The sequence below is a fragment of the Schistosoma haematobium genome, chromosome 3 (assembly GCF_000699445.3).
Source record: "Schistosoma haematobium chromosome 3, whole genome shotgun sequence".
Taxonomy (NCBI): Eukaryota; Metazoa; Platyhelminthes; class Trematoda; order Strigeidida; family Schistosomatidae; genus Schistosoma; species Schistosoma haematobium.
This window is the reverse complement of record NC_067198.1, coordinates 37,481,102-37,508,064: the sequence shown is the minus strand read 5'-3', so window position 1 is coordinate 37,508,064 and position 26,963 is coordinate 37,481,102. Positions and strand designations below refer to the sequence as shown.

The following is a 26,963-nucleotide window of genomic DNA, read 5'->3' as shown; positions in this document are numbered from 1 at the left end:
ACGTACGGTGCTCAAACCCTTTGTAGAGATAAAGGATCAACTTATAGGGGCTGAAACACTTTAAATCCAGACAGGTGCATAGAATTCCCAGGATTCCGAGTAGACGAGCGAAATAGATCACTAAGGTCAACAATTATCACGCGATCCTGCCTGCAGTTCCGCTGTTTTGTAAACTATACCTGCAGTTAATGGTCCCTTTAATTCCCGTTCATGTTCTGGTTGTGGATGAAATGACATCTTGAATACCTTCAACACACGCCCTTGACAATAGAGGGGTCTTTGGTCCGTTGAATAGAGCTCTATTGGGATCCCGTTGGAAGGGCGTAACTGGGAGATTTATTACCACCTTAAAGCTACTATGAGAATATATTTCACACAGAGTGAGGCCATACAACCGTCTCTATTGTTCCACAACAACAGTGGGTTTATATATGATTGCCGAGTCCCATCATTCCTATTCAGTTTTGCCATCGGCGACATACTAAAAACAAACCTAAAAGGAACATACAATGTGTGGGATTCAACCTTTCAGTGTAGTGACAGCATTGTCTTAGTGCGAGATTACACAGTAGGTTGTACACTGAGCCCTATTAAAATCCCCAATACAATGCGAAACATACTGTATGTGCAAAACAAGGTAGTTGAAAGGAAAGTAGAAAGTCGATTTCAAAGCCAATAATAATTTACACAAAAATTATTGAGCACGTCATTATATACGTTATGTATATCTCATGTATTATAATATAAGGAAATAAAAAATATTTTCTCCAAAAACTGAATTTTTACCATTACCTTCATAGAATGGTATATGTCATAAACACATAGAACACTAATTACAGTATTCTTTTACGCTTGTTTTTGTTAAACCAAGAAGGGCTGAGCAAAATAAAATGTAATGGGACTTGAAAAGTGTGCTGGTAGTCAGCATACCAAAAATAATGGAATATGATGAGCAGAAGAAATTAGTAACTTGTTTAGCGTTAATATTAACAATAAAGCTAACGATTTATTGTTTTTTTTTTGTATTGAATAAAGACATCTATCTTATAAATACTTCAGAATATATATTTGTATATACACATCTTGTTAGACCAATCGACTCACATGTACAAGCAGCGAATGCAACAGGTCGTTTACTCCTTAACGATTAAAATGAACATAAAAGCCGTTTGACACACAAACACCAGAGATACGGCATCCATACACAGTTGAGCACTGCAAGTCTAAAATGACAGTCTTATCGAGTGGGGTAATATACTAATGAAGTAAAAAAGTAACATTAAAAATATTCTTGATAAGTCATATCATCAGCATGCGTATTACATGTTAATGAAACGTCAGGTATCATTCGATAAGACTTCATTACTACACAAACTAGACCAAATTAATTCATTCAAAAATATGTGCCAATCGATATCCCACTCATCTTGGTTGACAGCAGATGGTAATGCTGATCGGGAATCATTCATACAATGTCTTAAAATAAATAAATAACAATAATTCAATATAATAACTAACTAATAACTTGGCTATTTATAAAATCAGTATTACTCAAAATAGTTGATTAAAATACAACTAGCATTGTGAATGGTTCAATTTTTCCTCTTAATAACTGGTTAAAATACAAAGTTGGAAAAGTTTGCAATTTTTATGGCAAATTTAGTGCTTTATGTTAATAACACTGGACTTTATTCTAGTTTAACTGCAAAAGTATACTCAGTTTCAAAGAGTAATCAATATATTTCCAAAATGTTTTAAAGATCCTGAGTGTAATTTATCGAATGCCCCCAAATGCCCTGGTACGGCCGAGAGTGGGAAGAGTCCGCTCTCCCTCTTGAAATGCTCTCACACATGGCCATGTGTATATAGCCTCTGCCAGGGAAGTCCTAATCACTGACTTCTCGTGGCATTACTGTTGTTTACGAAAATGAGAGGACGAAAAGCGAATGTCCGGCGCTTTAACCGGACTACAAACCAATGGTGCACATCGGCTCCAGTATCCCGCGTGAACAAATGGCGTATGAACCAATTATTGGTCACCGGCTTCCATGGGACTGCACCTCCTTACGATGCCCCATTGCCTTGTGAATCAGACCTTCAGGTCGAAGGCTCAGGGAGTAGCCCCCTAAGAGAACCACCTGCTTCGGTTGGGGCACCCGGGCAGTATCACAGCCCTCACACAAATCTAATGAGATGTGTGTGGCGCAGATGTATTTGGTGCCTCTTTGTACCAATATCTATGTGTTGAGATAAATAAATAATTTATCGAAATACTTACTTAATAATTTGTAATCTTTAATTGTTTTTTGATCATTAACATATTTCAAACAGAAAGAATGCAGATCTATCAAGACCATGTAAACTTGTTACCAACATTAAATGCTACTACTATTGAGTTGTCAAAATGATTTATTTGTTTGTATTGTAGTACATACACAACACTTTTATGTAATCATTTTACAAATTTTGTGCTGATTGTTCGACTCTCATTCTGTAGTGGGATGAGTAGTAGCTGTGTTCGTTGAGTCCATGGGTTGAACATGACTATAATTTGGAAGTTAGTCTGGTAGTCATTCACTTTCGAAATACATATACGCCTACACGTAAATCAAAGGCGTGAAACACAAAACCTCGTCATATGAGTATACTTACTTTTTTATTTCAGAGATGCGATAATCAACTATGTCAGTTTGAATAGAAATATGAATGGATTCAAAATATGTACTGCATGAAGAGTGACAAAAGTAGAATTAAAAAGTTCTGGGATGATTTATACCTTAAAGAAACATAACCTTATATTTCACTAAAACACAGAACTAAGTTGGGATTTTTTCCAACAATTTCATTTAGTTGTGCTAATGGGGTATGAGAACTTGGACCGCTGTATACATGTGCAAGGTTCTACATTGGGTTTGACTGACCAAACCATCTTAGAGTAGAAAAGCTATTATTGTTTAGCATGACACATAAACTGGTTGCCGACGACTAAACAGTTGATAGTCTCCAATTTTAGGTAAATCCCTGCTCTGACGCCGCACTGTGTTATTAATGATGGTCTGATATCACTGTCAACCTGACTGTATTTAGTAGGATCTATTCTGAAGTTATTTTTTGTACAGTTATTCAAGTAATATTTAAGTGGAGAGAAAAGTGGAATAAAACTTACGAATTAAAGACGTATTTTCTATTTGGTTCTTTAGATTTTTCATCATTACTTGACTTTATATATAAATCTTCCGATAATGACTTTAAATGGTTCGAAGAATTAGGGTTTATTGATTTCACTTTATGGTCAAATACTTCCGAAGTGAAAGATTCCAAGTTAGAGTTGGAATCAATCGTTGGATTAACAGCCTGATGACCAGTAGTAGCCACATTCTCGGTAAAAGAAGGACTGTCGGTGGGTCCTGAGTTTTGAATAACAGAAACAGTTGACGTACAATGGCTTGTATTTCCCGGAGTTTCGACCACCTAAAAAGCACAAGATTAAAAGCCTGTCAAAAAATCTGTTTCAATGTAGAACTCCATTTGGGAAATAGTTGAAAATATAAACATGAGAAAGTATTCACAGATAGAAATAAAATTAACAGCTTAAAAAGGTCATATATAGTAAATAGCGTATAGGATTTGCGTATACCAGACACATTTGTACCTGACTAATAGTTAAGCTAACAGCTAAGACAGAATCAAAAATAAACATGTGTACGTCGCACAATTTAACCCTAAACGTATTTATTTAGTGTACAACACAACTACAACTAATCAAACACACGAATCCCCCAGTTATATCTAAAAGCTTAACACCAAGGGTGAATACAATACCAGATTTCCGTCAACCTTTTAAAAGTTATCAGAGCTGATGTAAATCCAACAGGGAGTCTAGCTGATGAGTGAAAAACAGCATGAGTTTCTCGCCAACTGCGTCCAACTACTTTAAGTTGATCTAAGGTAAATAGCCTAGTAACGGATGCTGATTAATTTAGCCATATGCGATGTAGAACACAGCACATAATTGCATCGATTCAAGTTTTTACACCACGTTAGCACGACAAGATAAGGTTACGAAAACCAATTCTGGAGCGATCAAAGTAGTAACGATATCAGCAGTAGTAGAAAATATTAAGTATCGAAAGAATAAAATAGTATAAGGAAATGTCGAGATTCAGGATCCAAATGAAGACAGGGCAAATACACTTGCATCATCGCGAACAATTGTGAGACATGTCATTCAAGATCACTAGAAATCGGTAGTCGCGCTGATTCCAACCAAATAGTTTGCACTTAGCTACATGGGACAGCTAACGGTTAGTGACCTCATGAACTGGTGTCACGTCTTGATTTGGCTACCCCCAGCTTTTTTACAACAGCAAACATTGCACGTCGAGGTAGACGGTGGTTAGGAATACGTGATACATGTCCTAACTCTTCAGTCCATGGATATTTACAATTTCATAAACGGGAATCTGAAGAATGGACCTAATTTTATTTGATTGTTTTGATCGTTGATCATCCCAGTTCATAGAAAAGGACAAAAATCCTCTTGCAACAACTACAGAGGAGTCAATTTGACTAATATAATATGTAAAATACTAGCTTTAGTAATCATTTAACGCTTAACTAGGGGTTGTGAAAAGCGAACGCGGGAAAACCACGCCGATTTCAAACACGGGGTGGAGGAACAAACTAAGTTTTCGTCCTTCGCCAGGTTCTGGAACATAGACTAAATTTCTGACCACAGTTGTATTCTTTGACAGCATTCAACTCTATTGATTTTGAGGTTTCGTGACAGTGCCCCATTAAAAGGCATACCAGCTGGAAGCTGGTTTGCTTTCTCCCACAGTAGGCAGTTTCTGATGGTATCCGGTCAACGGATATTGAGTATCTTGCGTAGACAACTGTTTATAAATACTTGTACCTTTTTGATGATGGCTGTAGTAGTTCTCCAAGTTTCAGCCCCGTAGAGTAGGACTCTTTTGACGTTCGTATTAAAGATTCCGACTTTGATATTGGTTGACAGACACTTTTTTCGGGTTTTTCATCTAAAGAAAAGCGACCCTTACTTTGCCAATCCTCGTCTTTACGTCTGCATCAGGTCCTCCGCTTTCATTTATGATACTACTGACCAAGTACCTGAAAGATTCTACACCTTCCAGAGCTTCTCCATCAAGTGTGATCGGGTTGGTGTTCTCTGTGTTGTATTTAAGGGTCTTGCTTTTTCCTTCGTGTATGTTGAGGCCTACTGATGCAGAGACTGTTGCTACACTGGTTGTCTTCATCTGTATTTGTTCGTGTGTATGAGATAGAAGGGTTAGGTCATCTGCGAAGACCAAATCTTCTCATTGATTCCGAGCTGTCCATTATATTCCGTACTTCCCCTCGGATGTCGAGGTCTTCATAATCCAGTCAACCACCAGGAGAAAGGAAGAGGGAGAATAAGCAGCCTTGTCTTATTCCGGTCTTCACGTGGGATGCATCTGTCAGCTGTCCTCCATGCACGACTTTTCGCCGTAGTCCGCTGTATGAATTCCGGATGATGTTGACGATCTTCTCAGGTACGTCATAGTGTCGAATAATTTTCCACAATGTCCTCCTATCTACACTGTCAAACGCCTTCTCATAGTCAATGAAGTTGATGTATAGTGACGAGTTCCATTAAATCGACTGTCCAACGATGATCCGTTGTGTCACGATTTGGTTTATGCACAACGGATCCTTACGGAATCCGGCCTGTTGATCTCAAATTTAGGTGTTTACTGAGTCCATAATCTGGTTCAGCAATATTCTGTTGAAAAGCTTTCCTATTACCAAGAGTAATGTGATTCCTCTGTTATTTATTTGATTTATTTGAACACACAAATATTGGTACAAAGGGGCACCAGATACATATGCGCCACACAATAATAATGAGAACGTGAAGATATAAAGAATGAAAGATGCGTATAAAAAAAGTGCAACAATGAACAGAAATTAGTGTATGAGAGTGAAATAACAATAATGGGAGAGAAAGTTCAATCAGCGAGAGTACAGCGACAGAGAATCCTTCCACTTAAAGATTTTACGTCTTCTATTTAGGAAGAAAGTAAAATAAAGTTACAGCAGGATCGCCACTAGCTTCTATTCTGAGCCATATCTCTAGCCACTGTGTTACACGATGTCTAGAACTCCAACTATGGAGTCGTGAAGGACCGACAGAAGCCAGTCCTGTATAGCTTTCTTTCATACCACAAACCATGTCAAACACTGACTACCTCCCCGCTGTTTCCAACCAGTCCCAGCGTCGGCAAATAATGCACGACATGGAATTCCCTGAAACGACAGTCGTGGAGAATGTTCAAGCCACCGAAGTCGGTGTTTCGAGATGGTGATACCAAATGAATTATTGTCTCTGTGCCCGAACACACGATGCTGAACCTCTGTACTACTAACATGGTGTTGTCATTGGATGTCAGCAATCCCTCAGAGACAACGACGATCAAACACAGAGAGTCGTCTAATATTCTCAATTCGAAGAGGCCAGGTTTCACAAATATAGAGTAAAACTGCTCTCACCGATGCGTTGTAGATCCGACCTTTTACAGCTAGACTAACATTACGAAGGCGCCAAAGATGGCCCAGATTGGCATGAGCCGTTCTGGCCTTCACAATGCGTGAATTGATTTCAGGTATCGCACAGTAAGACAATATCATCTGCATACTCAAGGTCGAGAAGTATTTCTCCAGGCAGTAGATCTACAACGCCACTACTTACATCCATCAGAGCTGTTTCCATAATATCATCGATAGCACAGTTGAAGAGAAATGGTGGGATTGGCTAACCCTGTGTAACACCACTGCTTGAATGGACCAATGGAGAAAGATGGTTATATGCTCCCACTCTGTCTGAGGTACTTGTACATAGGACTTTCAAGATGTTAATGAGATCCCCAGGCACATCCTTCTTCAACAGACAATTCCAGAGAACAGTCCTGTCCGACGAATCGAAGGCAGCCCTGATGTCAAGAAACATTACGATTGTTAGTCTTTAATAAATATGACGGTGTTCTAACATTTGGCGGAGGGTGAAGATATGGTTGATACATCCTCTATCAGAAAGAAAACCAGCCTGCTCCTCGCGAGTCAATCTTTCTGAGTTTTAAACAATCCACGAAGAATGACGGAAGCCAGAAGTTTGGACGCGATCGGAAGTAGACTTCTCCGATGGTTCTTGCATGAACCCTTTTTAAAGATAGGGACGATTATCCACTCATTCCATGATATTAGAACACTTTCTAACTGTCAAACCTTTGTAAACAACACAGCCACTTCATTAACCAGAAGGCCGCCATCATCTTCAAAAAGGGTCGGAGGTAAGTCGTCTGGACCCGGTGATTTGTAGCGCTCCAATAGTTGGAGTTCCTTGCGGACTTCCACTTCATTTGGTGGATCAGTCGTCAAAGGCCATGGAGGGCAGGACAGTCTGATCGATGTCGCCGGGGTAGCAGACCAGATAAACTGTTACTCAAAAAACTCTGCCCATCGTCCAAGACGTCGATGGATGTTAGTGATTGGCATCCCGTCATCTTCACAGATCGTTTCTCTCACACCAGACCTCTTGCTGCCATGTCGTCCCGTGATATCTTCATACCCGGTGTTGTCCATTCCGACTTTGGCGATTTTCTTCTACGGGACGGGGTTGCCAACCCCATGCTCAACTCTACTCCTTTACCCGAACTTGAAACCGGCATTAACTCTAGAATAGCTACAGGAGGAGCTATCAGAAGACCCTGCATTTTATCAATGTCCTCAACAAAGAGAACTGTCATTTAAATATTCTAAGTCAGAAAGTGAGTGGTCTACATATTACTACACTGCATACATTCAAGATAGAAAATTTGCTCTTCACTTACTGATGCAAACATTTTGGTAACAAGCTTTCTTACAAAATGCATAAAACCACTGCCAGGGAAGTCCTACTCACTGCCTCCTCGTGACATTACTGTTGTTTACGAAATTGAGAGGACGGAAAGCGAATGTCCAGTGCTTTAACCGCGTTGGTGGACATGGAGAGTCCACCTAGGGGAGTTGGAAAACCCTGATTCCAAACCAATGATGCACATGGGCTCCAGTATCCTGAAGGAACAAATGCAGTATGAACCAATCGTTGGTCACCAGCTACCATGGAACCGCATCTCCTTATGTTGCCCCACTGCCCTGTGGATCAGCCCTTTAGGTCGAAGGCTCCGGGTGTGCCTACCTAAGAAAACCACCTGCTTCGATTTGGGTACCCGGGCAGTGTCCTAGCCCTCACACAAATCGAATGATTTATGTGGTGCATATCTATTTAGTGCCTTCTTGTACCTATGTCTATGTGTTTAAATAAATAAATTCTTACAAAATACAAATAGATCACAAACTTACTGGACTTCGATTGTTCATATCGCCAACATCATTGTTTAATTCGGATTGTGAATTCAGTGCGTTAATATCATGTTCATAATGTAAGGCAGTAGGAGAATTTCTAGTTATTTCATTCTTGTTATGTAACAACAAGTCAGTTGGTTGGTCAAGTAATCCATTAGTATCATCATTATGACAAACATTTTTATTAATTTCATAACTTTCTAAGTAGTTTTTCATTGCTACTATGCAACCAGAAGTAAAACGTGAATTCGATGACAATGAATGTGATATGTTATGATTCGAACTTATACTATGCTGATTGTGACATGATCTATCTGCTGAAGAACAATGGTGTTGTGAAGTGATAGTATTAGCATTAATGTTGTTGACATTTTTAAGCCGATCATAGCTGACAGACTGATTCCTAAGTCGTGTACGTAAGCTAACAACTTCAGAGACTGAAGTTTTAGGGTGATTATTGGCAGACTGTGATGACTGAATGGCTACAAAAGACAAAAAGAAGAAAATCCATTATTTGAATTATGATCCACACTGTTTAAACAAATAGGACAACAGGAAGAGAATAAATTGTGTAATGGTAGGTAATAATGTTAGCGATAGAAAAAAATAAATTGAATATCAATTCTATTGATGGTAATAGGTTAGAATTAACGATAATCAAACAACAGATCATCCATTACTACTCGTGTTTTTGAGAAAGATTACTAAAAACGAAAGGGAAACAAAAATAACCTTTTACTGAAAGAATGAAAAAAATGTTGTCAGTTATGCTTTACCGTAAAGAAACATCGGAAGAGTTAAAAATAATTCTAAATAAACACGATATAAGTCTACTTTTGTGTAAGTGATATCACTGTAATTTAAAGTCAAGGACAGAATCTTTAAGGAATTACAACAAAATTGTGTTTAGATGTAGTGAATATGATATTTTACACGTAGGATAAACATCCAGACAGTTGAATGTAAAAGTGCAAGAACACAATGTTTGAAACGTTACTGATATGGTAAGCCAATCAACATTAGCCATATGAGGTCATTCAACGGCAATCTGAAGTGACCCGAAGGACAAGTGCATATCATTGGCTAGGGAATGAATTGATTTTCTAAGGGGTATATATTTATATATATCAGAATAATCGGCATAGGAGAGACAGAATGCAGTTACCTACATCATGAGGACTGCTGATTTACAAATAAAAACGATCCCATCTATATCACTCATAACAGGATCCCAACAACAATGAGTGGTTAATTATCTAATAAATTACTTCATTTGGATTTACCTCTAATTAATTTTTACATTACAAACTTACTCTATAGTTATTTTTAGTTGACCCATACCTTGATTAGCTTAACTTACTCTTACATATTTTCAGACTTATGTATAATGAATGAAACAATCAACTGGTTCCTATCGGTAGTCAGTTGTGATAAATCTAACTGGACGCTCGAATCGATTTCATAAGCTCTTCTAATAACCCCAGGCTAAATCTATACGATAACTTAAACACGTGAGAAAAGGTGCGAAGTGTGAAAAGAACGCTTTACTATAAGATTAGTTCATGTACGCAAAATCAAGGGTATTAATAGTATTTCTGGTGGCCTTGGGTTCCGGAGTTTTCTGGAACCATGCTAAATACTGTAGTAGGGTAGGTAATCAATTAATCACAAATGCGACAACACGTGGCTCTTCACTCTCTATATTTTTCTGAGAAACTCCTATTCTACGCTGATTGGACAGTATGTTGCCCATCGTTTTCAGGGACCCTCTGGACTTTTTCGAGGAACACTTTTAATCTCCCCAACACCTTTCCTTTTTCAAAAAATAAGACATATTCGTTGGATTTTGTTATAACTTGTAGCCGGCTTCAGGAGGTGTTCCTTCTTTCTTAGTATCTTTTGAATCCAATTGATTAGCTAGCACTCGCCATATCAACAACAATAGTTTGAATACACACGCATGTTATATTGGGAATACTATTAACATCAAATGACTCACGTTTTATGTACTGAATCAACATTAAAGCATAATTCGACAAGTATTTGTATGGACTTATATAAAGATTTGTCTTTCATTGAAACCATGAACCTATCAAAGGTGGACAACTATTGGTAACGTAGAAAAAATGAATAGCTGTTTTGTCCTAGCGCGGGACTCCTCAGCAGTGGGTATACACGGTCCTGCACACGGGAGTCGAACCCAGGATCTTCAGTCTCGCGCGCGAACGCTTGACCTTTAGACCACTGAACCGGTACTCAACGGTGTTAGTGTCTTTGATAATTTACCTGACAAAGCTTGAACCAGATTGTTAGGCGAAATCTTGGGAGTATTTAAATCCTGATTTCAAACGTAATTTACAAATATGTCTTCCCTAAATACATGATGTTTATCAAGTTTTCCTTCCAAACTTGATGAATATTAACGTAAACTGTGGTATATAGTTAATGTCTTAACACAGATGAAAAAATACTAACAAACTACAAGATGGAAATCAAATATTATGTTATGAAGATAGTAACAACATAGCTACTGGCAACAAACAGTCATACCTAATGTCTGCATAACAGTATTAAGAACTTCTAGAGGAATTTATAACAGTTTACTCCTTGAATTTTGTGCCGATTTTGTTTAGGAACTATTAGCTTTGAAAGTAAAACATCCAAATGAAATAGCACAGAATTATCAATTTAAAAAGTAACTTAACAGACGGTAAGCAAACTAGATACGTGTCGATAAACATATCTAATATTCGATGGAAGATTATAATCAGGTAGATTTCTGCCATCATGAGCAGTCTTGAAATAAATTTCACTAAACTGCCAAAATACTGATTTCAACCATCTTCAAAATACTCAACCATAAAGCAGACACTTGTCTACACAGCTCGAATCATTGGTAAGTTACTTCAGGAATTAGTTTGACTATTTACAGCTTTTCTCCAACCCACTTCTACTCTACCCAACTAAACACAACGGAGTACGTAACAATTCAGTATGCGTAGGAAATTCCAGCTATCTCTATACATGTTAAGAACTTTCTATCGGATGACTTACTCCCAAGAAACTTCCACATGAACTCCTCACTCTTGAATGTTGTTCCAGAAAACCCTTTGAGATCTATGGTTGAATATCTTTGACAGTCCCACCCCCTGGTGTTATATACCTTTATTGATTATTTCGAAAACAGCTTTGTATTAGTAGAGATCAGACTGCTGTGAAATAAACTAAAATCTTGGCTAGCAGGTGGTTATTATAATAACTGACACAACTAGAATGTATAATGATACCATAAATCATTACATAACTAGGAGTATTATTATGCATCTTGAAAATAAGAACCAATTATTTCCCATAAATCCGTTAAAGGATGTAAACCCAGAGGCATTCATAACTTACTGTTACCATTGACGGGAGGTTGAAGGTTGTGAACACTTTTAAAATGACTTGCAATATCATGTGTAGTACGATTAGGATCACCTTCCGTTTGAATTGCACAAAATGGACAAAGTACTTCTGAATCAATAGCATTAGGATGATGAGTAAAAACATGACTTGATAAAGACGATTCTGTAAAGCCTAACTGGCCACATACTGAACAAGTGAAACTTTGAACAGAATATTTAGTTGAGCTCTTTAAAAAAAATAAGTAATCAAATAAAAGGAACTATAAAATAAGAAAGATTAGTGAAATGCATGAAACGATCCTTTGAAAACGATATGTAAAAGATCCAGATTTTTTTTAGCTAACAGATTGTCTTGCAACCATATAAACAGCTATCTACAATACAACCTAATATCTATATTTTACAGGTAAATACATTCATCTGTCATAAGTACTCTTTTGAGGATCTGGTATGTCAATGAATACTTTATGAAAGTGTCAGCTGTATTGCAATATACAGCAGTAAATACCAATCAAAATAAACTGATGAGTACAAATGGTTTACATTGTTTACTAAAACTGTATATCAAGCAACCGGAAGAACACACTGCTTATTTGGATTGAGCGAATATAATATTGGTTTTAAAAAATGAGCATTTCAAGTTCAAATCTATAGCTTAACTTGCTATGGACTATAGTGGCAAACATCCAATATGAATAGCTGATCGAATCGTGTAAAAGAAAGGAAATGTGGTTTAAAAGGTGTCATTTGGCCTACAAGTTTGGGCCTGTACTGCTGACCAATTAAAAGCAGCTTTGATTGTAAACAACGAGACCCGACACAGAACACCTCTTGATATTTTCCTGGACATCTTTGAAATCAAACCCCCTGAAACGGACAGGCTAGTCTCGGTGTAAGCAGAGTGATACCACTTCTTTATTGCCTAGAAAATCGACAAATTGAAAGTATAGACCAGTCACACGGTTGAGGTGGAACTTAACACCAGATCCTACGAATCTGCTCAAAGGAGGGTGTTAGTGGGATATTGATTGGACCAATGCATGTCCCGTGCAGGATTAAGTTGGTCATTTCTTAACCGATCAACGCCAGAGGGTACTTGGAGAACTCATAACAGTTATCTAGATAAAATTAGATCAAAATGTCTGAAATCTAGTCCAATAGACGAAGATTGAATACCTAAACTACCGAGTTAAACTATACTGGAACTGGGATTGTCATCTGCTATAAATCCTACTTATCTGGCATTTTTAAACAATATTTTTCGTGATAAAAATCAATGTACATATATTGAAAACTAGAAAAAAGTTACTCACCTCACCACAGTAAAATACATTATGATCTGCTTTAGTGATCAAACATTGCATCGGATGAGAATTTAAATGCTTTTCAGTTTCTTGTTGATTATCAAAACAGGTCCCACAAAGATCATAGTCACGACAAATTAGACACTTATATCGCCTAAACCTGAAGTCTCTTCGTGAACATCCGTTACAAGTCACACCTTGATGTGAAAAAAGATTTTTAAAGATTGCCAGAACTTTTACAAAAGTTTACAAAGTATTTTTTAAAAATGGACCCAGTAACTGACAACTTAATTGTGAGATCAACTGGCTTAATAAAAAGATAGTACGTAACTGTTCAAACTCATAACCTAGTACTAAAAACTAATGAATTACATCTGCATCAGTAATGCTGTAACGTGTTTGGTGACAGAATTTTGCGTATTAGTTATAGAAGTCTCTATATTCGGGAACAAGGTGAGTTGGGAGAGTAAGTTCCTAAAAAATAGCACAATGATTTACTTTATTTTCTAATTAAAGCACAATCATTTAATACAACAGAAACCAAACGTTGAATATAACAACTTTTAGGTCAGAAAGACCGAGCTTCATATAGAAGAAACAATCATAGCATGGACCATCATTTAGCCCTCTTTATTTCCATCCAGTTAGGATCTGTCAGCAAATATCAAATGTTTGCAATTTTAGTCTCATGAGAAGTTGCTGGTCAAATATCTAGTAACACTTTGTATCATCAATCAACTATCATTTGATTTATCACTTTCAGCAGTCATAAGGTACTCACATAAATGCTAAAACTTTGATCTAGTTTCATTTTAAAAATCATAATAAAGACGGGACGTATTTGAACTTAGCACTTTTGGTTCAGAATGTAGTTTCTGAATATAACTTCCATACTCATATACAGTTTTCCAGGCGAAAAATCAGAACTAGATTGTTAAACATGAGTTCTTAGCTTAGAGAGCAAGACGAAACAATGAAAGACATCAGCAAGTTGGGACGTGATGAGTATGTAATTTTTTTATTTGATTATTTGAACATAAATATTGGTACGAGGGGGCACCAAATACATATGCGCCACACAGTAACAATGAGGTTGTGAAGAGACAGAGAATGTAAAGTGCGTATAATAAGAAGAGCAACAACGAACAGAAATTAGTGTATGAGTGAAATAATAATAATAATGAGAGAAACAGTCCAATCAGCGAAAGTATAACCAGAAGGGATTCTTTCAGTTAAAGAAGTTACGTATTCTTTTTATGAAGAAAGTAAAATAAAGTTACAGCAGCATCACCACTGACTTCTATTCTGAGCCATATCTGATAACGTTTCAAGCCACCATCTCTAGGACCCTAACCAGGAAGTCATGAAGAACAAACAAAAGCCAGTCCTGTACAGCTCTCTTTCATACCACGACACAATGTCATACACTGACCATCTCCAGTGGGTCTCAGCGCCGGAAAGTGATGGATGACGTGGAATTTCCTGGGACGACATCCGTAGGACATGTCCAAGATAGTAACAAAAAGTTGTCTAACATCCTCAACTCGGAGAGACCAGATTTCACAAGCATAGAACAAAACTGCTCTCACCGACCTTTTACAGCCAGAAAACCTTGTCTAATACCACTACTTGCATGAAACAATGAAGAGAGGTGGTTGTATACCCTCACTCTGACTTAGGTGCTTGTATACGGGGCGTTCAAAATGCTAATAAACTTCTCAGGCACACCCTTCTTCAATAAGCAATCTCCGACAACAGCTCTGTCCAACTAATCGAAGGCGGCCCTAATGTTAAGAAATGCTAGGATTTTTGACCTGTAATAAGTATGACGGAAGTTCTACTAACTGCGTTCTCGCGGCGATGATGATGTTGTTTACGAAATCGAGAAGACGGAAAGCGGATTTCCAAGTTCGTGGGCATGGAGGATCTATCTAAGGTGGTTGGAAAACCTTGATTCCAAACCAATGGTGTAGATGAGTTTCAGGATTCTGAGGGAACAAGTGACGTATGAACCTGTTATTAGTCACCGATCACCGTGGGACTGCATCTCCCAACATTACCCAACTGCCTTGTGAATTAGATATCTGGGTTAAAGGCCTAGAAATCGGTCCTCTAAAATAACCACCTGCTTCAGTTTGGGCACTCGGGCAGCATTACAGCCCTGGCACAAATCAATGGTAACTACGACTGGAAAAATCTCTTGCTTCGAAGCTCTCTCAGACAAATCTTATTCACAAACATTTGATAACATTCACTTATGTATTCCTCTCTATCTTCACTTTGCTTACTTTATTTTTTAACTTATACAGCAGCTTGCCTGTGGTGAAAACCCTGTCTTATCTAAACGATCTCAGGTCACTGAATGGTCGAAAGCTGAATGTTACCACCGACTACGAATACTGAAACAGTCTTTCTGAAACCACGTATACCGTTCAAACTGGCCTCCAACGTTAGCACACTAACCCAAACCAGACAACAGATAGGGTTGACTATGTCTTTAGAAAGTCACAACACCGATGTTCGTTGTCTATCCGATATCCATATTCAACACTCTAGTGAAGTACCACTAAGTAGGAAGAAATCCAGTCAGTCAGTCAGTAACAACGTAGAACTTCGTACGTACGTACATCAGTTCGAGTTGCCACACCACATTAGCATAGAGATGCAGTGGTCGATTCAAATCCCGTAGTGTTAGAGGTAATAAGAGTATAAGCAGTAATCGGGAAGATTAGTGTTTGGAGATGTTACTTAAAGAATATAATACAGTGAAATAAATTTGAGAGGAGAAAAAAGAGACAAGGAGGAATAAGGAGATCAAAATTTGGGAGAACACAAAGAGTGTATGCAGCTGCGCCACTGCAAACGATTTTGAGCCATTTCATTCAGGGTCTCTAACCATCGGTTGCTATCATCTCGCGGTCCCCAACCAGGTAGTCTACACCTACCGACATGACTCAGACCACTTGTCAGTGACTTCATGAACTTGTGCCATGTTTTGGTCTGGCCACCCTTAGCTTTCTTCCAACCTACTCCTATACCACTGAACATCGCACGTCGAGGCAGTCGGTCGTTGGGCATACGTAACACGTGTCCAAGCCATCTCAACTGATGAAGTCTCACTATGTCATCAATTGATTTACCATCCTTACCTAGTACCCGTTTCCTAACAACTGCATTACTTACTCGATGGTCCCACGATATACGAGCAATATTTCGAAGACACCCATGATCAAATACTAGTAACCTACGAATATCCTCTACTCTTACCGGCCATGTTTCACTGCCATAAAGTAGGACGGAACGAACTGCTGCGCAGTAAACACGTCCTTTGGTTGATAGACGGATATCTCGCCTACGCCATAAATGACGCAAGTTGGCAAAAGCTAGTCGAGCCTTCTGTATCCGTGCTGAGATTTCGTCACACACCACACCACAAGGGCTGATGAGACTTCCAAGATAAGTGAAGCGATCGACACGCTCAATTACTTCACTCCCTATCATTAGTTCGGGTGTCAATGCAACCCAATCCTGAAGCAACATTTTGCATTTCGAGGGGGGGAATCGCATCCCGAACATGCTTGCATTGTTGCTTAGAGTGGTCAGAAGACTCTGCATTTTGTCAGCGTCTTCGCCAAATAAAACTATGTCATCAGCATATTCTAAGTCAACAAGTGAACCTCTCGGTAGAAGTTCAACCCCTGTAAATTTAGATGAGGAGAGTGTTATCTCTAAAAGTACGTCAATGACAAAGTTGAACAAGAATGGGGAGAGTGGAAGAAATCCGACAGATTACAGACCAGATACAATTAAGGATGAGTTTTACCATCCATTAAGTGATGTCCTGCAGAAAGCACGTTCGACAAATATTGCAGTACTAACCGGAGATTTGTATGCACAGGTCGATCATTCAGATACAGAGGTGTGATTTGGATGACCAATTTGGACTTGTCAACCACTGGTCAGATAGCGACGACCGTTTCCTGTAACTGAGTAAACTATAACCGGTTCCTGGCTAGCAATAACTGTCGGAAAAGTCGTCGCCGACATGCTACCTGGTGTCCTCCTTCTACATATCAAGCCTGGACTCATTGATCACACCACAATCAGCTACCGCTAGCATGGTTGTGTATAAGACTACCGCTCCTTCTGGAGTACTTATCTTGACTCTGACGATGCCCTCTTTTGAATTACTCTGATTTCACATTTCAGTAGCCAAAAAATTCATCGTCCCAAACAGATCGATGTCAGTAAATTGGTTGCAGTTTCCGTTGCAACTAAATATCAAACCGAGCTAGGCTCAAGGCTGGTTACCATCACATCGAAAAGTATGGATGAGCATTGAGGGTATTTGTATAAAGCCGTGAAAATGGAGAGTAAAGTCGCATGCGATTTCGCGAGATGTCCTGTTTATGAACACTGGGTTTCTACAAGCTTTTTACAACCCTTTAGGGCACGTCACTTTATTCCGGCTAACCACGAGCTTGATGATAAACGTAGATTCTTACGTAAGGACATTTTGCAAAGTTTGCGCAAGGTCCAAGAAGTCTGGTGGTTAGAACGTGCCAATAATTTGGAAGCAGCAGCTGCATCTGGTAACTGCCGGAAGCTTCTCCGGCTTATCCGAGTCACTGGCAGCAAGCAGTCTGGTGCAAAACAATCGGTGAAGCTGGTGGGATTCCACTCAAACACAAGTACCGACATATTGGATGATAGGTAGTTTTTCGAGTAACAGATTATCTGGTCTGCTGCCCCGGCGATGTCGATCAGACTGTCCTGCCCTACATGGCCCGTGACGACTGATCTTTATTTATTTATTTTATTTTAACACAAAGATATTGGTACAAGGAGGCACCAAATATATATGCGCCACACAAATCTCATTAGATATGTGTGAGGGCTGTGATACTGTCCGGGTGCCCAAACCGAAGTAGGTGGTTCTCTTAGAGGGCCACTCCCCGAGCCTTCGATCTGAAGGTCTAACCCACAAGGCAGTGGAGCATCGTAAGGAGATGCAGTCCCATGGTAACCGGTGACCAATAATTGGTTCATACGCCATTTGTTCCAGCAGGATATTGGAGCCCATGAGCATCATTGGTTTGTAATCCGGTTAAAGCGCTGGACATTCGCTTTTCGTCCTCTCATTTTCGTAAACAACAGTAATGCCACGAGGAGGCAGTGATTAGGACTTCCCTGGCAGAGGCTATATACGCGTGGCCATATGAGAGCATTTGTAGAGGGAGGGCGGAATCTCCCCGACGACTGATCTACCTAACGAAGCAGAAGTTAGCGGGAAACTCGAACTCTCGAAGCGCTACAAATCACCAGGCCAGATGACTTGCCACCTGCACTTTTTAAGCATGGTGACGACTTTAATATGGGATTGACTGATTTATTTGCAAACGTTTAAGAGTTACAGGACGTTCCAACATTCTGGAATGAAACGACAGTCATCCTTATCTTACAAAAGGATTTGCGTCACCTATACACCAACTATCAGGAGTAAGTCTACTTCTAATTGCGTCCAGTCAGTAACAACATAGAACTTCGTAAGAACGTACCTCAGTTCGAGTTGCCATACCACATTAGCACAGAGATGCAGTTGTCGATTAAAATCCCATAGTGGTAGACGTAGTAAGGGTATAAGCAGTAATCGGAAACATTAGGGTATGAAGATGTTATTCAAGGAGTATAATCCAGTGAAATAAATTTGGAAAGAGGAAAAAAGGGACACAAAGAATTCAGAAGATTAGGATCTAGGAGAACACAAAGAGTTGATGTACCGGCGCCATTCCAAACGAATTTGAGCCATGTCATTTAAGGTCTCTAACCATCGGTTGCTATCATCTCGCGGATCCCAACCAGGTAGTCCACACCTACCAATCACGTACAAACTATTGGCTTCCCACATACTTCGGAAGTTGTTCAAAACCCGAGAAAGATTGACTCACAAAACAGGATTTCCCCGTCCTTCACAGCCCTCCGGTTTTAGTCCCACAGATAGTGCAAGATAGCGGTTTGAGAGGATGTCAGACATGTATCGGAATAGGAACCAGTGGCGATCCTGCTGTGATTTTCACGAACCGATGTGGTTAGGACATGCATAGCATCAGTCAATGATTACATTGATTAGTAGATGCAGGCAATCTAGTTAGGGTCTGAGAGGCGATATGGCTTGAATTCAGTCCCATTAGCGCACATCCATTCACTATCTATCTTGAATAATAATATTCCTTTAAATATACCTTCCCACTATAATTTCGAAACATATTCCAAATATCAGTCTCCTTCATTATCACTGATATTACATCATTCACCTAGTGCGTATTCGGTATAGTAACTTAAGGTCAATGAACATGTCCAGAGCCCTACGATGACCAAACTCGCTCGATCTTGGCAGCGTTGCTGGCATAACTACACGCATTCAAGTCTGCTACACCTTGTAATTTACAGAAGTTAATTAAGTGCAAGCTTCGTGGTATCCTTTGCACTCATCACACTATATAGCAATTTCCAAAGGGCAACGATAATCCGGGCGTTGATAATTGCTTTTTTACACTGTTCAGTCATCACTCAAGATTTTTCAGACAAGTTGGAAATGAAAATATGCATAAACAAAAACTTACGATACAAAAGTTGGGTTTAAAAAAAAGAAAAAATACTGTGAACCGTTGAGTGTAAAAGTCCAGTAGCCAGACAAACTGTCGTACTCAAAGAGAGTAATAGTGCAGGAAAATCCTTGTGAAGAACGATACGATTTTAAATACTTTGACTGCAATTAATTCAATTAAAGTGAAAACAGTAGTCTTGATGCTCGACCGTTGTTGCTACCTTGATGTGGTGGTAGGACTTGCCTATCGTGACGAAGCAACCGAGTTACACTGGCTGGAACAACCGTTCCTCAAGGTCCTACCATGCCAGACAGGTCGGTTGAAGAACGATAAGATTAAAAGCAACAAACCCAAGGTTCGTAGGCGAAGTTGTCCTGGTGACTGTACAGAGGTGTGACAACAGTAAGATGTTTCCTTCAAACAACCAGCATGACAGCAATGCTGCCTTCCCACAAGGAGTAGTGGGGCTAGAAAAGGTCGACCCTAAAAATGCACACCTTGCCTTATCCCACGGATATCCATCTCCGGCGGTGAGGTCTCAACAAGTATGGAAATATATATAAGCAGCTGTGGAAACGGCAGTGACATCTATTAGTGATTTAAACCAAAGGGTTACGAAAAACCAATGAATTTTTACTAAGTCTATTGCACGGATGGATTCTCATAGACTCATCCCACCAGGCTTTGAACATGATGAAGAGCGTAAACAAATCATATCTAGGTTCACCAAAAGTCTAAGGAACGACCGTGAGCAGTGGTGGGCAACGAAAGCAAAAGAGATGGAAAAGGCGGCGGCTATAGGGAACACAAGACAGCTCTACAGGCTAATAAAAGAAACTGGAATTAATAAGTCAGACTATTTCGAAAAAAGACGACACCCTCATCTGCTCTCAGTCCAGACGTTTAGAACGATGGGCGGAACATTTCAGAGAACAGTTCAGCTGGCCTTCAGCTACTCTACAACTACCCTCCATTCTCAGACAGTGTGAACGGAACATTGAAGTAGGTCCCCCAAATCTAGCAGAAGTTCAAAAGGCTATAGTTAATCTGAAACAAAGAAGAGCAGCTGGTACAGATGGATTGGCTCCAGAGGTCTTTAAGGATGGTGGTCCAATTTTAGCGATAAGGCTAACCAATATATTAGCTAAGATCTGGGAGCTGGACGTTATCCCATCCGACTGGTCACAATCACTTATCGTCCCAATATAAAAGAGAGGGTCAAAATTATCCTGTGACAACCATAGAGGGATGACTTTAACTAACATAGCATCTAAAACACTAGCCTCGATAATTATCAGACGCCTAACTAAGACTCGTGAACTGCAAACACGAGAGAATCAAGCTGGCTTCAAACCTGGTCGTGGCTGCATCCACCACATATTCACCATTCGTCAGGTTCTAGAACATAGGCATACTTATCGGCGTCCGACAATGGTGGTCTTTCTTGACTTAAAAGCAGCATTTGACTCGGTAGACCGCGAGATTCTGTGGCAGTGTCTGTCATTGAAAGGTGTACCTCAGAAGTACATAAACCTTGTGAAGGCTCTTTACTCGAACACTACTAGTCGAGTCAGAGCTTATGGCGAACTGTCATCTACTTTTGCAACCTCAAGTGGTGTCTGTCAAGGCTGTCCACTCTCTCCATTTTTGTTTAACTTTATCATAAACCTACTGATGGAAATAACATTCTCGTCTACTGAATTCTTGGGTATTGATCTCCTTCCAGCAGGTCCACTTGTCGACTTAGAATACGCAGATGACATAGTCCTGTTTGGTTCCAGAAACAAGTGAGGTCACACTTATGTAGTTCTGAAAACGAAGGCGAGATATCCGCCTATCTATTAAGGGACGAGTATACTGTGCAGCGGTTAGTTCTGTTTTACTTTACGGCTGCAAAACATGGCCATTAAGATTCGAAGATACTCGTAAGCTACTAGTATTTGACGACAGATGCCTTGAAAATATTGCTCGCATCTGCTGGGATCATCGGGTAAGTAATAGTGGAGTTTTATTTTATTTTAACACAAAGATATTGGTACAAGGAGGCACCAAATATATATGCGCCACACAAATCTCATTAGATATGTGTGAGGGCTGTGATACTGTCCGGGTGCCCAAACCGAAGTAGGTGGTTCTCTTAGGGGGCCACACCCAGAGCCTTCGATCTGAAGGTCTGATCCACGAGGCAGTGGAGCATCGTAAGGAGATGCAGTCCCATGGTAGCCGGTGACCAATTATTGGTTCATACGCCATTTTTCCCCGCAGGATACTGGAGCCCATGTACACCATTCGTTTGGAATCAGGGTTTTCCGACTCCGCTAGGTGGACTCTCCATGTCCACCAACGTGGTTAAAGCGTTGGACAACCGCTTTTCGTCCTCTCAATTTCGTAAACAGTAATGACACAAGAAGGCAGTAAGACTTCCCTGGCAGAGGCTACATACGGGTGGCCATGTGAGAGCATTTCGAGAGGGTTAGACACAGGGTATTAGGGAATGATGGTAAATCAGTTGATGAGGTTGTGAATCTTCATCGACTGAGATGGTTGGGCCACGTGTTACATATGCCTGAACACCGATTACCACGACGCGCAATGGTTGGAAGAAAGTTAGGGGCGGCCAAACCAAAACGTGGCATTAGTGTCTGGAGTCACTAACTTCTAATCTGATCCGTGTTGGGATATGCAGACTACTTGGTTAGGGTCCGCATGACTATCATAAACAATGGTTGGGACTCTGGGTGCCATATTTCCGAATAGATCACTTAAGCCATGAGATTAAAATTGCTTTATATCTTTCTTTCTATGTACTAAGTCTTCCTTCCTGTACTATATCCTTATATGCAATCTTTCTTTTTGTACATTACTTTCATTGAAGTAACGACTATGAATTCGGTGTTCATCTTGTTTTACTAATGAGTTATTGCAACTTGGACCGATGCATATGTGCCTGGTCCTGCGTTATAGCTGACTGACTGACCTATGTATAAGTCGACTATGAATCGGCATTAGGAGTTTTTATTATTTATTTATTTGAACACATAAACAATGGTACAAGAGGGCACCAAATATATATGCGCCACACATTTGGAGTAGAAATATCGAATTTTAATTATATCCGCCAAGACACTTTTGAGAGAGATAAAAGTTAACTAGTTACATAACTTGTGGGCAAAATATCTTGGACAATATCTAGTAGCACTTTATTTAACGCTTGATTTTTAATGCAAGTTCGATTAACAGAAGCTTAGTAGTACCAAGTGATTCTAAAACAACTATATACAACCTTTAGACAATTTTCAGTATTCATCATAGGCTAAACAAACCTGAGGGGAAAAGGCTTTTTAGCTTATCCCGATACCAAATACTCTAAACGTAATATTAAGAGCTAAATAAAAGTCATGGGAGACAAAAGTGTTAAAGTCGTTGAAATGTGAAGAGATATCATCCAGATAACCAGCTTGCACAACAAGTTTAGGTATTTAATCCCATTTTGACGAGAACTGGAAACGCTATCTAGGTGGAGATACACTAACAATTATTAATTAATTAGTTTAAATTTAATATATTGAAGTCTTAAGTACGACCACAAAACCCAGACCTTCAACGCTAAAAATATTTATTATCGCTCACAGAGCTGCAAAGCGTTATCTGGGTAGTTTCGCACATATGATACATAAATATTATATATATAAATATCAGTGGGAGTAAATTGAAGGGTGGCTATTATTAAGTGATAGCCATGAGGCCTTAATATCTATAAACTGGAAAGCATTCTGCAGTTCAGCACATCACACAAAGACGTTAACAGAAGTATACAAAACCTACCTTCATGCTTGCTAGACATCAGACGTAGAATAAACAAAAATACAACCGAAAACCACAGACACCAGACGACCTTGAGAAGCCAAACCTTTAAATGGGTCAATTGGTTGTGGGCGGAATAGAAGCTTTCGCTTAACAGGCGTCCGTGTCTAGTAGCAGGGGATCACCAATACCTCCAGGTAGGAGCCTAGGTATATTAGCTATAATAGGTTAGAAAAGAAAAAGAAATTGGTAACTCATAATAAGATGTCCTGAATCCTTACGAATAGGTCAAGTTTCCTTTTGGAAGACTCCCGGGAAGTCATTTGAACTAGCCCAGCCGGCAGCAAATTCCAGAAGTTGACAACTCTTAAAGAGTAGAAGTCATGTCTACAAGCCGTTTTGCTGAGTTGTATTTCCAGTTTCTGGGTGTTACTCCCAAACGTTTGCATTGGAGTTAAACTTAAGTAGGTGTTTCAGGGGATGTCCAGAAGTGTTAAGGATACTGTTAGCAATTAAAAGGTCAGCTCTATGACTCCTGTAGCTCAACAGGTAGAGACTTAGTGATTGGAGGCGCTCCTCATAAGGCTTGAATTTGAGTCCCCGAACTGATTTAGTGGCTCGCCGTTGGGTACATTTCAGAGTGTCCTTATCATTCTGGAGTGAGGGAGAAATTACTATGTTTCTGCATTGTAAATGGGGACGAATGGAACTGTTGAAGACTATGTGGAAAGTTCTACCGTCGAACTGGCCAAAATGAGCTTCAATGTTACCAGTGCAAGGTTTGCTCGAAAGGTATTTTTGTCACAGTTAATGTAAGACTTCAAATCGTAGGGCAACAGCCTTCAAAATCTTTTTCAACTCGTGATACTTCTAAATGGGAGTTGTCTAAGTTGTAGCTGTAGTCTGCAACATGTCTCAGATGGGCTTCTTTACAATTTGAGGTGTAGGTCCGTTGTCATCTGCCCAAGTTTTAAGTCGAATCAGATCCTCTTGAAGCGCCAGTATATTCTCTTGGTTGCGTATCTCTCTCCAAAGTTTCAAATCATCAGCGAAATGTAATACGTTTGATGGTACTTGTGGCGGAAGATTGTGAAGGAAATTCAAACTTGAAATTCTGAAATCTACAGATTTGCATCTGTAAATAAATTGCCAATATAAATAGTTCAGTGAGCCTTTGACACTGATTCCGATCTCGTTAATTTTACCGGACACACTAGCTGAAGACGCTCAGTCATGCATCCATGCTAGATCATGAGTGGGTATACTGTGCTATGCATCCCTTGAGACTACTGGCCAGCTCAGATCATACGTTTTTCAACACATCGAAAACTTTTCAAACACATTTTCGAACTCCTTCATTCCTAGCTTTTAATTTGGCCTGGTTGGTTTCCTTCGATCATAAATATGTTACAAATTAAGGTGTTGTCAAACTCTGAATTTCTGTGGCATTTTTAGTGGTGAGTCCTACGTAATCTGCTACACCATACAACAAACTGTGAGTTTGTTCCTTGTTGCGTCATTGTATATCAATTCATTTTTACACAGTGATATTACCATTGTATCCTCGGATTTTTTTATTTGTACATCTTACCTTTATAATTGATGGAAAAGACACCTAAATAGATTAAAATTCATCGCAGTAATGAAGGCACTACTGAGCGATCTTAACAGGTACGTCGCGCCTAGTATGTTTATTAGTAGCATTTATAGACCTCATGACACTTTAAAGAAGGCTGCTTTTGAACGTGGAGATCTATTTAGCCAACAAAGGTTAGACCGGCATTTCCACAACATCGAGTTGTGACACGACTGATCAACAGAAGTGTTACTACATATGCGAGAGATCGTTGGTCAACAGCCATTTTAGACAGCCCTACTTATTGAAGTTTCCCCAACAGGAGTAAGTGGTTCTTGTCCGAACGCCGTAAGCAAATTCGCTGCATCTACTGACCGGATTCTGAAGGCTAACAGCACCACCAGCACTGTGGTTTATTCTGTCAAAGAAACTCAAGCAACAAACAATGACATTGCTGATTTCCGCCACACTCACTCGTTATCTTAGTATTCATCATAATGGTAGATGCTCCCGGTCACCTAAAAGATCTGTTCCTGGACCACAAGAGACGAATAACTATGCTTGGTGTTGGTACCACAGTATGTGCTGTAAGTCACCTAGAAATTGCAGAGAACGCTGAAGCTTCCCGATCTACGAACAGTAACACACGAAAATCCCTCCGTGAAACTTTCCCGCAAGCACGTAATAACGGCAACCACAGCGGCAGATATAGCCGCCCGTTGCACGTCACTGACGTGGTGACGACAGTTCGCTATCTCGTCGACACTGCAGCAGTAAGCGTTCTCGACGTGAATTCTAATGACTGTCTGCACGAACCGTTTTTCAACTAACAGGCGCCAAATGGGAAATCGATCGCCACATATGGCAAGCGATATGTCTGTCTTAACGTGAGTTTATACAGACCCTTTGAACGTATTTTCGTTGGTTCAGATGTTTCTGTGCCAATCATTTGTATAAACCTGTTACAGCATCATAAACTACCCGTTGACCCGTGCAAACGGAGATCAGTAGACGGAAATACTTAGTTATCTGTTTGTGTACCTTCACTTCTTAGTTGAAGATCATCCCCAGTCACCGTTAAGCGCATAATCGACCCATACTTCAAACGGATACTCAAAAAGTACTCAAAAGTATGCAATCAAAGTCATCGTGAGTAGCCAGCAATGTTACACACTGCAACACGACTGCAAGAACACGGAATTACTGCAAACATTCAGTACTATCAGTTCGGAACCGAATCCTGAAAGTTCTTGACAACCTACTGATGCTCAAGACATTCGCCATCTGAAAAGAAAGTGGTAGCCATTCAGAATTACCCAAAACCGACCACATTCAAGCAATTGCGTACGTTCAACGGCCTGGTAAGCATCCATCGACGGTTCATGTCGAATCACACGTCTCTCATGAGACCTTTAAAGAACAAATTTCATGGAAGCATTAGTTTGGAGGACAGTGAGAAAAACGCATTCCCCACAGTTAAGGAAGTTATCACAACAGTAACTGTCCTCGGACATCAGGGCATCATGGCACCCATTAGCATCACTGTTGACACACCCGACTCGGCAATCGGCAGAGACTTACAACAACTAGACTGTTGCAAGACAGTGAATTGGAGTATAGAACTTTCGGTAGATAACTCCTTGTCATGTTTTGTGCTGTACGGCGCCCTCAACACAATCTGTAAGGCCGATAATTTACTCTGTTTGCCGACCATAAACCTCTTAACTTTTGTCTAAGCTCTTCTCCGGACAAGTACACTACTACTATTCAACTATCACTACACACTGTGAATGTCAGTTTGACTCTGGACTTTTCGGTTGTCTTGTCACATTGCTAGGACCCACACAACTCCGAACCACAGCCTACC

General features: G+C 39.8%; 2 protein-coding genes across 3 annotated transcripts; one reads left to right on the top strand and one right to left on the bottom strand.

Moving 5' to 3' along the window:
* Positions 1-661: 661 nt before the first annotated feature.
* KCMF1_1 (E3 ubiquitin-protein ligase kcmf1) lies at positions 662-23,601 on the bottom strand. 2 transcript variants are annotated; one of them, XM_051219051.1, is made up of 6 exons: positions 23,542-23,601; positions 13,118-13,305; positions 11,797-12,031; positions 8,398-8,882; positions 3,167-3,471; positions 662-1,476 (listed from the first exon to the last, which is right to left on the bottom strand). In XM_051219051.1, the coding sequence occupies exons 1-6, from the start codon at positions 23,558-23,560 to the stop codon at positions 1,338-1,340; spliced, it is 1,371 nt and encodes a 456-aa protein (XP_051069803.1). In that variant the 5' UTR covers positions 23,561-23,601; the 3' UTR covers positions 662-1,337. The 2 variants fall into 2 exon arrangements, with proteins under 2 accessions (XP_051069803.1, XP_051069802.1); XM_051219052.1 differs by having other exon boundaries at positions 662-1,257.
* ABCA3_12 (ATP-binding cassette sub- A member 3) lies at positions 16,686-21,903 on the top strand. Its single transcript, XM_051213800.1, has 2 exons — positions 16,686-18,039; positions 21,845-21,903. The coding sequence occupies exon 1, from the start codon at positions 17,475-17,477 to the stop codon at positions 17,823-17,825; it is 351 nt and encodes a 116-aa protein (XP_051069804.1). The 5' UTR covers positions 16,686-17,474; the 3' UTR covers positions 17,826-18,039; positions 21,845-21,903.
* Positions 23,602-26,963: the final 3,362 nt, after the last annotated feature.

Bases quoted from the DNA above. Each gene is read 5' to 3' on its own strand.
- KCMF1_1 (XM_051219051.1), bottom strand. The intron at 12,032-13,117 runs GTGAGTAACTTT...TTTTTTTTAAAG, and splicing joins ATGTATTTTACTGTGGTGAG to AGCTCAACTAAATATTCTGT. The intron at 1,477-3,166 runs GTAAGTTTTATT...ATTTATTTTAAG, and splicing joins AGAAAATACGTCTTTAATTC to ACATTGTATGAATGATTCCC.
- ABCA3_12 (XM_051213800.1), top strand. From the start codon at position 17,475: ATGGAGAGTAAAGTCGCATGCGATTTCGCGAGATGTCCTGTTTATGAA.